Raw genomic sequence first — 13,090 nt, 5'->3', positions numbered from 1 at the left:
ATGTCACTTGAGGAGGTGTTGAGTATTGGACCTTGCCTCCATATGTCCTTTTCTTGGCTTGTCCTTTATACCAGCGTCCGTTCAGACAATGAAGTGGGATCTCAAACACTCAGAAGAACTCTTCTGCTGAGGGAAAGTGCAATGAGCATGGAGCATAACGGAGAAACAACATCAAGGTAAGACATATATAACATTGCACCAAAACAATTCAGGATATAAAGAAGTTGTTTTTCCACATTTATCTTGTCACATCTCTAATATTCATATTGCATCTCTAATATTTATATTGAGATCACAAATCTAATTATATGCATTTTAATTTTAACGTACTCTTTTGAATGTCGATTGCGAGAAAACAATAATAATTTCCATTATTCTTTTTAAAACATGGCTATATTTGATTTAAGTCATTAATGACAAGAGCTGGATTATAATTAAGATTTCTGAGATTCCGATGATCTCTGTGCAGTTTATGTTGCTGTCTTATTAGAGATGATTGGTGGAACCTGTTACGTATAAGATATTCATACTTTTTAATTGTCTTGTTTTCATTTCTATCTATTTGAAATAGTAAATCTCAACACTAACCAAAATGTATATCGCTTTCTTACAACCTTTAAGACTCTGTGAGATTCAGAGATTCTTTTTTAATTAAATACGTACATGATACATGTTTGACAATAATTGCTAAAAACATGCAAAACTGAGTAGTATCTAGGAGTAATTTTTTTGCGTGTGTGTGTGCGTGTGTGTGAGAAAGGTCATGTGCATGGCCACGACTCAGTGGGATATCTTACAGCCACCGGAGGCTTTAAGCAGATATATTTTTTGCAGCTCATTCAAATCATTCCAATTATTATGTTGGTGGAATTGGAAATAAAAAGGCAAAGGACGGTGGTGTGAGATGCAGATTACTTTATTCTACTGATTAACACACTTGTGGAATCACCAACAGTCAGGCCACAGGTAACTCAGGGGCAAAATGATGATCCAGGAGCTTCATTCTTCATTCTGTCCTTTCTTTAATAACAGAAAGAATGTGAGTGTGACAATTTTCTCAGAGTTGAAATTTGTTAAGTACATTTTGTCAATCATATTGTCTAAGTTGTTTGATTCAGACATTTCATTTGGTCAAGAATGATCTGTATTATGTTATACTGTACGCTCTGTAACTGTATAAAGTTGTTTTAGAATGATTGTTAAAAACCAAACAATTGAACATGGAATTATCCCAAATAATTAGTGATGTCTTGATTTTTGCTAAATTTGGCAGAAATTGAATGTGCAACAAAATCATCCATGTCCACTTTTGCAACAGTTGGTAGCTATTAAAATATTTAGTTTTATTGCATGGCCAGATTATAAAAATATCCACAAGATGTATTTGTTATATTTAACACATGAACAAAACATCCCAAACTGACCTTTGGGCCAACATCCCGACTCTTGGCTCGCAACTTGTTGACCTGAGACTCAGCAATGTCAGCTCGCTCCTCTGCTTCATCAAGCTCATGTTGAATCTTACGGAACTTGATCATGTTGCTGTTGGCTTGCTCCTCCTATAAACACAATATTATAAATATTTTCACATAGGAAGATTTTACAAAAGTATATTATGAGTGCTTACAGCCTCCTCAGCATTCCTCTTGTATGATTTCACTTTCAACTGGAGTTTATCCACTAGGTCTTGCAGACGAGCTAGATTCTTACGATCCTCTTCTGTCTGAAATAAAAATGAATATAGTAATAATTGCATCAAATGAAAATATTAAATGAAAAAATTTTGTTATTTTTGTAACTAATTTAATCTTACTTGGTAGGTTAGCTCCTTGATGCGTCTCTCATACTTCCGCACTCCCTTGATAGCATCGCTGGACTTTCTTTGTTCGATTTCCACTTCACTTTCCAGATCTTTAATCTGTTTGGAGGAAAACATGAATTATGTTTTTGTTTATTTGGAATCTTAAATAGGGTCTTTCTGATGTGGTCAGCATTTTATGGTTGCATGATTTAGTAGCACCCACCCGGGCTTCGAGCTTCTGTATTTGCTTCCTCCCTCCCTTCATTGCAATTTGTTCAGCTTCGTCCAAACGGTGCTGCAGGTCTTTGATGGTTTGCTCCATGTTCTTCTTCATACGCTCCAGGTGAGCACTGGTGTCCTGCTCTTTCTTCAGCTCTTCTGCCATCATGGCTGCATCGGTGATGGCCTTCTTGGCCTTCTCCTCAGCATTTCTGCACTCCTGAACTGCATCTTCAACCTCACTCTGAAGTTGGGATGTGTCAGCTTCCAGTTTCTTCTTCTGGTTTAGCAGGCTGGTGTTCTGAATAAACCGGGGAGAAATACATATGGGCTCATCAACCTTTAACTGAGATCAATTTGCATGAATGCATTTTTACCTGTGAGTGCAGCAGCTGCACCCTCTCGCTAACTTCCAGCAATTCTTGCTCAGCAAGTTTGCGACTTCTCTCAGCTTGCTCGAGAGCAGCCCTCAGTTCCTCCAGCTCGGCCTGCATCAAGTTGTTCCGTCTCTCCACAATGGCGATGTTCTCTTTAAGATCATCATTGGCACGAAGAGACTCATCAAGTTGGAGTTGGGAATCCTTGAAAATGGAAATCCAAATGTTAAAGTGTGTTTTTGAAGGGGAGTCAGGAGGGCTTTTTCTTCAATCAGTTCAAACCTTCAGATGGGCATGAACAGATTTGAGTTGCTTCTGCGCCTCGGCTGCCTGCCGGTTGGCTTGACTTAGTTGGATCTCCATTTCATTGAGGTCTCCCTCCATCTTCTTCTTCAAACGAAGGGCCTCATTCCTGCTTCGGGTCTCAGCCTCAAGGGCGCTCTGAAGGTTGTCCACGATCCTCTGTTGGTTTCTCTTTGCTTGCTCCAACTCTTCATCTTTTTCAGCCAGCTTGCGCTCAATTTCAGCCTTCACTTGATTGAACTCAAGCTGGGCTCTGAGAATCTTTCCTTCCTCATGCTCCAATGTGGCCTATAAAGATCAAATATTGTGGTGTTGCTGCAACTGCTTAATCTATTCATGATGCATTTAAAAAAAAATGTACACAGCCTACCTCTGCTTCTTCCAGAGCAGTTTGGATGTCAGACTTCTCCTGTTCCAACTGCTTTCGAATCTTCTCGAGCTCATGGATGCTCTTTCCGCCCTCACTGATTTGTTCAGTGAGGTCAGATATTTCCTCTTTGCATTCAAATGAAACCCATTGTAATTTCAAGTGACATTGATGTTTATAGAATATTGGAATGAATGATTGCTAACTGACCTTGTAGGTTCTTATTTTCTCTCTTCATAGTCTCAAGATGCTCGAGAGATTCTTCGTAGGAATTCTTGAGTTTGAAAAGCTCTGTGCTTAAAGTCCTTGCCTCCTTTTGAGAGCTTTCCAACTCTGATTGAGACTCTTCATATTTCTGCTTCCACTCCGCCAAGATCTGAAAGGCAGTCCGTATTTTTTTAAATATTTTGAATTGTGTACCTAGAATAAAATATAATCGGTCATTGGCAGTCAGTATGAGATTAGTTCAACCTTATCAAAGTTTCTTTGCTTCTTATCCAGAGCAGCAGCAGCAGCATTTGACCTCTCAACATCCACCATGAGATCTTCAATTTCATTCTGCAGTCTGTGTTTGGTCTTCTCCAGAGAGGAACATTTAGCATTGACTGCTTCCACAGCTTCCTCTGCATCCTGCAGACGCTGAGCCAGCTTCTTCCTGCATTTTGATCCAAGGTCCTTAGTCTACTGTGACACTCTCTGTGTCACTGTTGGATATACAGTTGTGGCGTTAACTCACTTAGCATCTTCCAATTCTTCCGTCCTCTGGATGGCATCAGTTTCATACTTGGTCCTCCACTGAGCCACCTCAGCATTGCTCTTGGACATACCACGCTGCAATTCAGCCTTGGCCTCTTGTTCTTCCTCATACTGCTCTCTGAGCAGGTCACAGTCGTGGCGAGAAGACTGCACAGCATGGGCTAATGCGTTCTTGGCCTAAAATGAAATACGAACAGTTGGCTGTGCTTCACGTAATGTATATTATTATTCTCATCACAAAGCTACCTTGACTTCCTCTTCCAGTTGTCTTTTAAGGTCTTCAATTTGTTGAGTGTAGGACTGCTTTCCTCTAGTGAGTTGTGACACCAAGGAATCCTTCTCTTCAAGTTGCCTTGCAAGTTCACCTAATTTTCACAGAGCAATGATTCGTGTTTTTGTCAGTACATTTAATAGAAAATGAATTCAACAAACAATACCATTTTCAGTTTGAAGTTTGGCTTTGTGCATGGTGAAGTCATTGATGGTACGCTGTCCCTCTTCTGCTTTTGTTTTATATTCACTCATCTGGTCTTCCAGAGACCTGCACATTTTCTCCAAATGACTCTGAAAACAACAGATTACAGAAAAAGGAATTGAAATAGGTGATTCAAAGTGAGCAAAACAACAATGGCTAACCTGTCATATTAATTACAGTACCTTAGACTTTACAATGTGTTCCATATTGGAGACAACATCATCCAATTCCAGTCTGAGTTCGCTCTTCTCCTTCTCCAGTTTCTGCTTGACTCTCTGTAGGTTGTCAATCTGCTCCCCCAAGTCAGCCACACTGTCAGCTTGTTTCTTTCTCAGGGTGGCCGCAGTAGCTTCATGCTGCAGCGTGGCCTCTTCCAGATCTCGACGAAGCTTCTGGAACTCAGCCTCCCTCTTCTTGTTCATCTCAATCTGGGCAGATGTTGCTCCACCAGCCTCCTCCAGTCTCTCACTGATTTCCTCCAACTCTCTGGCCAAGTCTGCTCTCTGCTTTTCCACCTTGGCTCGAGCAGCTCGCTCTGCCTCCAGCTCTTCCTCCAGCTCTTCAATGCGGGCCTATTCGCATGAGAAGTCACGTGCAAAACCGTGCAAAAATGTTTAAGCACAAGACCCAGAATATGATTGTGTTCTTCAGCAGACAACAAATTTTAATACAAAAGGCCAATTGTGAATTGGCAGCAACCCAGTCAAAACTGACCCTTTTTGGCTCTCAAACCTAAGTTCTGATAGTCTACTATAAATTGAGCTCCTTGCAATTTGATGTATTTGACCTTTAGTGAAGGAAATATATTCTTAATAGAATTATGATATTACCTGCAACTCCTTCAATTTTTTCTGGAGTTGTGTACTCATGGCTTGCTCATCCTCAATTTTGCACAAAAGCTGATTAATTTCAAAATCTTTCCTGTGAGTGGACATAAACATATTTCAGTCACAAAATGTAAAATATAATTGTGTTTTTTTAAACCTGGAACCTTTTACTTTTTCAGTCGCTCTTCAAGTTGTTGCTTGTCATTCTCCAGGTCCATAAGACTCTCTTGAGCTAATTTTAAGTCCCCTTCAAGCTTTCGCTTTGCCCTTTCAAGGTCCATTCGCACTTTCTTCTCTTGCTCCAGGGATCCTTCCAGCTGTTGGCAAGTATTCACAATTAGTTTGATTAGTTAGCATTGATTATTGATTTACATTTCATGTTGAATCTCACATCATCCACTTGCTGCTCTAGTTTTGACTTGGCCTTGGTAAGAGTGTTGACTTTGTCTTCTTCACTCTGAAGGTCATCCAGTGTTTGCTGATGAGCTTCTTGCAAGGCTTTCTTCTCTTTGGTCAGCTTGGCGATAATTTCATCCAAAGCAGCCATTTCCTCAGTCAGGTTCTTCACCTATTCGTAGAAATATATTTTAAGCTCATACATGATCGTTTTGAGGACACAGAGTATCTGGGTTATACCTTGTTTTCAGTGGCATGTTTCTCCTTCTCCACCTTAGCAAGGGTTAATTCTAAGTCGTCAATGTCTTTTTTTAGCTCAGAGCACTCATCCTCCAATTTACGTTTCTTAGATGTTAATTCAGCATTCATCTCCTCCTCATCTTCCAGTCGTTCGGTTAACTCTTTGGTTTTTGCCTCCATCTGGATTTTGCTTTTAATCAATCCCTCACATCTTTCCTCAGCATCACCAAGGTTATCTTGCTCCTGTTATCAAGAAACACACATAATGATGAGTCGGCAGGCTTGTTTTAGTCTTAAAATGATTGATATTGCTTATGATAGACATACAGCCTGAACTTGAAGCTGTAAGTCATTTTTCTCTTGGAGAAGAGTGACCATTTTTTCTTCCAGTTCCTTTTTCCGGGCTTCTGATTTTGCATAAGCCTCTTTTAGTTTGGTAAACTCTTCCTTCATATTGGCCATTTCCTTCTCAGTCTCTGCCGACTTAAGGAGAGGTTTAATCTTGAAGAACATTTTCATCCAGGGCCAATTCTTCACCCCCATGAAGGCACGGATGTTCCACTGGATCACAAGTAATGCATCTCTGTTGACAACAGTCATTGATTGTATGTTAGAACTTTGTACAGTCTATCCAAACCCATTTATTCAGATTGAGTGCCATTCACTACAAAATAATTAATTCAATTCCCATTGTACATTATATAAAGGCTACTTGCAAAATGTCCAATATTTTAAACATGGCCACATTTAAAACAAAATAATTTCCACTTATAATGTTAGTTGTTTTGATGTAGATATTCTTCTTGTTTTGTTGGTGATTTGCAAAGTATGTATTTTTAGGAAAAATTGGAAAGAAATATTCTGTACAATGATGGTTGAATAATTTCGACTGCAACCGTAAATTATATAATATTCAGTAAGCCAAGGGTGCATAAACCATGTTTACTAGAGTTTGGCTTTGTTACCTTCGTTCAACAATCTTCTGGAATTCAATTCTCGCAAGAAGACCCCTTGACCGGGCTTGGATACCAGTGATAATCAGTGCTAATCGGTCATCTCGCATCTCTTCAAGCTGACCCAGCAGTCCTGCTTTGAAGAACACCTGTTGGAGAGCATTATTTATTATTGGCAACAATTATATAAAAATAATATTCTCTTATACAAAGTATCAGTTGCAGACCTTGGTGTGTCCAAGCCTGTACTGACTGTGGTCAATATCCAGAGAACCTAACAGTTTCTCTGCAGCCTTCTTGTTGTCAATGAACTGTCCTTCCGGAATTGCATTGGGGTTCAGAATACGGTATCTTTATGGAAATGGAACATTTTTAATTTGAAATGATCTAGATGATTCAGTCAACATGTGCTTTGAATGGACAATTCACTCAGATGCAAACCTCTGTTTGAAATCTCCATAGAGGATCCTGTTGGGGAAGCCCTTCCTGCAGATTCGGATGCCTTCCAACACACCGTTACAACGCAGCTGGTGCATCACAAGAGGGTTCTCCATGGCTCCAGGAGTCTTGGTCTCATTGGGGATGATGCAGCGTACAAAGTGGGGGTGAGTAGACCTCAGGTTGGTCATCAGCTTGTTCAGATTCTCCTGCAAGGTTTCATCAATTTGATTTATGTGAATTCTATAAACCATTTTCTTAGATGTGGAGGTTCTTTGAGGTATTGGGTTTTTGTGTAAGAGTATATAATATATATCTCTGTAGTGTCCTTAAGTGCCATGAACTTAAATTATTTTATCACGATGATGATAATGATTATGCAACCATGGACATCTTGGATAAAGGTTCCCTGATTTTACCTGTGATAATTTGTCAATGAGAGTAATCGAGAATTATAAGCATTGTGTGTTGCTGCTTTCTTTAATGTTGCCATGTAATCAGTGAGCCTTTCATAGTTTTGACTATTAAAAAAAAAAAAAAGTAGAGAAATGTCTTACCCTATGTAAAGCAGACACCGTCTGGAACGAGGAACCTTTCTTCTTGGCACCTTTTCCCTTGCCAGAATCTAAATGAACAAAACTGAATTGTAAAACACATTGCACTGGAAGCAATCACCTTCAAGGTTTGTATTTCTGAAACACTTTATTCACAAAGACAATTTTTTTAAAGCTCAACATACCAGAATCAGCTCCTGCATACCCAGCGAAAAGAATTGATAATAGTTTGAGGTTAGATTTCTGGAAAAGTCCAACAACAGTCTCATTTAGGGGGTCCTTGTTCTTTACAAGCCAGTTGTTGATATTGTAATCAACGGTGCCAGCGTAGTGGACAAGGGAAAAATGAGCCTCTGGTCTCCCTTTGACGACTCTGGGCTTCTGGAAGTTGTTGGATTTTCCTAGATGGTTGTCATATAGCTTAGCTTTAAAGGTGGTGTCACTGGCTTTGGGGAACATACACTCCTCTTCAAGGATGGACATGATACCCATGGGCTAAGGAAAACAAAATACTCGTTGAGTAGAATCTACATTGCTCAACCATATTTTAATAACACGTTACTCACCTTCTCAATCAAGTCAATACAGGCCTGCAAGTCCATTCCAAAATCTATGAAAGTCCATTCAATGCCTTCTTTTTTGTATTCTTCTTGCTCCAGCACAAACATGTGATGGTTGAAAAACTGTTGCAGTTTTTCATTGGTGAAGTTGATACAAAGCTGCTCGAAGGTGTTGAACTGTAATTGAAAGTGGAAAGGTTTTCTCATTTTCAACTCTTACCTATTATATGCAGAGCTGAAATCTGATTTTACTACATGAATAATTAACCACAGCTCACATCAAAGATCTCAAATCCAGCGATATCCAAAACACCAATGAAGTATTGACGAGGCTGCTTGGTGTCCAGCGATTGGTTGATACGGACCACCATCCACAGAAACATCTTCTCATACACTGACTTGGCCAGTGCACCAATAGCATAGTAAACCTAGAAAATAATTGATACATTTCTAATACTTATTCCATTTTTTTCCTCAAAAGATTCCCCACAAATACATACCTGGGCGACACTTTGTCCTTTGGTAACCCACTCATTTCCTACTTTAACTCTTGGATGACAAAGACCTTTGATGAGGTCAGCAGAGTTCAGGCCCATCAGATAAGCAACTTTGTCAGCAACTGTAGGGAGAATATTTTCAAACCACCTGTCTTTATTGAACATCTTTATTTCTGTTGCTTCTGTTATTGCTTTGATATCTGGGGTAAGCTCGAGGACGTTACACAAGTGCATGGTAAAGACCAAGATAAATATTTTTTCTCCACATAAACCAGACCCTTCACTAGATGTAATACCTCTTGGAGAAGCTTGACTGAGTTTGACCATAACACCATGTTGGTAATTTTTTTAAATATATTTGTTAAGGAAAAGTGTGCAAATAATAGCTTACCTTCAGTACCGTCCGCTTCTGCCTGCTCTTCTCGCTGCTTCTGTTTAAACTTCATGTTACCGTAGTGCATAATGGCACCTGTTAGTTTATAAATGCTGTTCTTCTCTTCTTGAGTGAAGCCAAGCACGTCAAAGGCCTCCTGAAAATTAAAAAATGAAACAATCAGAACATTGATTAAACTGTTGGATTTGAAAGTATACGGCTTTTTCCCCCCTCACATCAGTTGCCATAAGCTCCTCAGAGTCATTGATGGAGGCTACAGTTGTCTCTCCTTGGGAGATGAAGGCGTAGTCGTAGGGGTTGTTGGTGATCAGCAACATTTCTAAAATTATGTTACACCAAATTTGTACAATAGTTACTTAGAGCAAGTATTGATTTTGTAATAATCCTAGCTGCTAAAATATGATTTGCTTATGATTACTTACCAAGAAGTTCAGGTTTCACCTGAGACAAAATTTGGTAGAAAATATGATAGTCCCTTTCAGCTTTGAGCTGGTAGGTCACACGAGACTTTTCCAGAAGATCTGTTTAATATATAGGTATGGAATATTAATGTATGTTTAACATTTAAACATAAAAATAGCAAAAATAAATTAGCTTTGTTGCGCAAAACAAGAAGGTCATTGCTTGCGGCTAAATACAAATCATTTGAGAGATATTTGCATGTTCTTCCAGTATGTACAGTTTCCATGTACAATAAATTAGGTTAATTCAGGATGTATGATCACTTTATATTACTTGCCTTTCTCAAGTTGTATCACGCAACACTTGAAGATGTGTTTTGGAAAAAATATGTGGAGAGGTAATGCTTCACTTACAGGTCTCAATATCAGCAGACGCCAACTTTCCCCGATTGTCGAAATGAATTCTGATGAATTTTCCCTGAAATACAAAGTGTTGAACATTCAGTTTGATAATGTAGCATTTCTAAATTTGCCTCAATGAATGAACATACTCACAAATCTCGAAGAATTATCATTTCTGATTGTCTTAGCATTACCGAAGGCCTCCAGAGCAGGGTTTGCCTGGATGATTTGATCCTCCAGGGTACCCTGAAGACAAAATATGTGAGTTGCTTTTTTTTGGACAAGGTGTGTGGGGAAATAAACATGGCTATGATTATTTTAAATTTGGTGAAACCGAAAATTCAAACACCACTCAGGTCACATCGTTTTTAATTCAGTCACACTTTTCAGGAAAAATATGCAGTTATGTGTCACCTTTTTCTCAGCTGCTGCATCTTTCTTTCCACTTGGAACCGCAGCAATGCTGGCAAAGTATTGTATTACTCTCTTGGTGTTGACAGTCTTTCCAGCACCGGATTCTCCACTGAGTTCAATCGTGACATCATCAGTTTAGAACAAGACATCGAAACCTTATTAACTACTTAAGAAATGCATTTTCTGTGACTTACGTGATAAGAATGGACTGGTTTTCCCTGTCTGTAAATCAAAAAGCTTCCTTTCATTCATGGCTTTTACTTGCTTGAAATGTAGATTTTGTACCTGCCAGCATGTACTGGTAAGCGTTGTCAGAGATGGAGAAGATGTGAGGAGGAGCTTCACTCCTCTTCTTTCCTCTGTAGGCAACAACCACTTCTTGGTTGTAGACTGGCAGCGCCTTGTAGGGGTTGACAGTCACACAGAACAGCCCGGAGTAGGTCTAACAAAAAAAAACAATTAAATTGCGTGACATCAAGAAATGACAGGAAAATGAATATGATTATCTTACATAGATCATCCATGCCGCGTAACGCTCTTTGAGGTTAAACAACACAGCGGGCTCATGAAGGAATGTGAACATGGCCATGTCTTCAATTTTATCAAACTTTGGCGGGTTCTGAGGATGTACGTCAATCTCCTTCACTGTCACAGTCTGTAGAAATAAATAATGCACTCATAAAATGAAAGCATGTAGTTTTTTGGGGTTTCAACTAAAAGACTATTAAAAATATACCTTTCCAAACTCAGTATGAGCAGTAACTTTGTCACCATCTCGACTTGTAACAGATGCCTTGACGTACTCAACTTCAGGGTCTGGAACGAAGCATTCCTTCTTCATATCAAATTGTCGAGTTTGGGCTTCCAAACGCTCCTTGTCTGACTTTCTAAGAAAAGGGGCAGCTGGCCCAAACTCTGCCATTGCTGCATCACCCATTTTGCTCCTTTTTATGTCTTCTGTCAAGAGACAATGGAATGTTTGAACACAACCATGTTCCAGTTGCCTTTCACTCCACATTTTAAGTAAATTATGTGTTTATTTATGTTAAAAATATGTATTTTTACAATATTTACTATGTAACAAACAATTAGTTTACTATTAGAAAATGTGAATGTCTCATCCATCATGATCTACTATAGACAAGGTCAACAAAAAAAGTTAATTGGAGAACAAATCCATGTTAAGATAATGTAAATAATGTAGTGAATATCTAGTGTTGCGTTGTGCTTACCTTAAGCTGTCAAACTCTGTCAAACGGAATAATGGTTGTGGTAGCTGATGCCAGGTGTCCTCTCCATTAATAAAGGTTGTTCCTCAGCCAAATAAGGTGATGGATATGAGATGGATGGCTTCCCATTTGCATATCAGAAAAAAGACATCACCCAAATTGGGTCGAGTCTAGTGCTGCTATTTGTTGCTATCACCTTGTCCACAAAAGAACAATAAGCGAGATTGGACACGACGTAGGAAGGGGTGGTTGTAGGTGGGGAGCAGCAGACTCCTCTATATCAAATACAGAAGTACTATAGCAACTAATAATAGCAATTTTATTGTAGGATGCCAATTGGAACAGCGTATTCCTATGGTGATTTTTCTTATATTGGGTTTGTCTTTACTTGTTTTTTTAAATATATTGTTTAATTACTAATTGATATTTTGCGTTACATATCCTCAGAAAACAAACCGCTTGACTTATTATAATCAATGTACGGCATATATTTCATTGTATTATCTATATGATAATTTGTCTAATTATGTTGTACAGACATTGGGCCTATTCTGATTCTAAATTAAGTATTTATGGGCTTGTAAGCAACCAGATTTTATGAGACCCCAAACACATCAAGATCAACAATAGTCTGTCAAGTGATATGGTGTGAAATACATTTCAAGAGGGAGACTCGAGAGTTGCAGCTGCTGCCTTCAAAAAGACAAGACAGGGCCAAGGTCACAGCTGTGACATCTCTTTATGATCACTCATCACTATTTACAGTTACTGTAGATCTATACCCTCGGCCCCAGGGCTCTTAAAATTGTTCGATTGTTTTTTTTTTTTTAGGCATTGTCATTTCCATTTCACTTCATGCTGTCATATACTGTTACTGTACATTAGTAGAAGAAGACCGGGCCAGTCTATTGTATCTTGACACTCTTGACTTTCTTTGCACAAAATATTTCTGGATGTATTTTATGGTAATGCCTATAAACACCCTTAGGCTAAAAACCTTTTTTATTCTTTGAGGAGTCAATCAATGAGTTCCCTTGACATTCTAATTTTGAGGAGCAGTTTCTCTGCCCGGGGTTACAGCTAATCAATCAGAACTCCTTATATAAGGTATCCGGGAGGGAGGTTTTACTAACGTTGAAGTAGAACATCTTCGAGGGAAAAAAAAAAGAAACATTTTCTTTACTCTAGAGAACTTGTGTTTTTTATGAAATAGAAAAGATAAACACCCCATTCAAACAATGGCAGGGAAAAATAGAAAACTCAAAGTGTGCTGGCTGTCCTGTAAATCAGTATGGGAACTCACAAATGAGAATTTCTTATTCTAAATTGTCGGTGACTTTAACGTCTCGACTTTTGTGTCAAACATCCAAAGACCTGAAGGCTAACCTGGAAAAGTCTGGGATCATGGTTTTAACTTGTACCATATGCCGTACAGTGCGTCATGGGCAAAGGCCATGGAAGACACCAATCTTGAGGCAAGCATATAA

General features: G+C 38.9%; 1 protein-coding gene across 1 annotated transcript; it reads right to left on the bottom strand.

Annotated features, from left to right (window-relative positions):
* Positions 1–900: 900 nt before the first annotated feature.
* On the bottom strand, positions 901–11,758 carry LOC148387668 (myosin-7-like). The gene is made up of 38 exons (XM_088396021.1): positions 11,607–11,758; positions 11,111–11,331; positions 10,886–11,029; positions 10,660–10,816; positions 10,569–10,596; positions 10,375–10,483; positions 10,114–10,206; positions 9,973–10,036; positions 9,580–9,678; positions 9,373–9,476; positions 9,155–9,293; positions 8,767–8,885; positions 8,545–8,694; positions 8,273–8,443; positions 7,892–8,201; positions 7,710–7,777; positions 7,156–7,361; positions 6,942–7,065; positions 6,727–6,863; positions 6,089–6,344; positions 5,762–6,004; positions 5,517–5,693; positions 5,297–5,442; positions 5,129–5,219; positions 4,481–4,870; positions 4,261–4,387; positions 4,070–4,188; positions 3,804–4,000; positions 3,539–3,722; positions 3,278–3,443; positions 3,071–3,195; positions 2,680–2,988; positions 2,398–2,601; positions 2,025–2,321; positions 1,814–1,918; positions 1,628–1,723; positions 1,425–1,559; positions 901–1,020 (listed from the first exon to the last, which is right to left on the bottom strand). Exons 2-38 carry the CDS (start codon positions 11,309–11,311, stop codon positions 1,000–1,002), a joined length of 5,811 nt encoding a protein of 1,936 aa, XP_088252147.1. The 5' UTR covers positions 11,312–11,331; positions 11,607–11,758; the 3' UTR covers positions 901–999.
* Between the last annotated feature and the right edge of the window lie 1,332 nt (positions 11,759–13,090).

Source organism: Syngnathus floridae, chromosome 14 (genome assembly GCF_059516105.1).
Source record: "Syngnathus floridae isolate MCC-2025c chromosome 14, RoL_Sflo_1.0, whole genome shotgun sequence".
Classification (NCBI taxonomy): Eukaryota; Metazoa; Chordata; class Actinopteri; order Syngnathiformes; family Syngnathidae; genus Syngnathus; species Syngnathus floridae.
Note: the sequence above shows the minus strand (reverse complement) of the source record. Positions and strands in the feature narration are given on the sequence as shown.

Coding starts and splice junctions, on each gene's coding strand:
- LOC148387668 (XM_088396021.1), bottom strand. CDS start 11,311: ATGGGTGATGCAGCAATGGCAGAGTTTGGGCCAGCTGCCCCTTTTCTT. Junction 8,695..8,766: donor AAGGACAAAGTGTCGCCCAG/GTATGTATTTGT, acceptor ATTATTTTCTAG/GTTTACTATGCTATTGGTGC. Junction 1,560..1,627: donor AGAGGAATGCTGAGGAGGCT/GTAAGCACTCAT, acceptor TTGTGTTTATAG/GAGGAGCAAGCCAACAGCAA.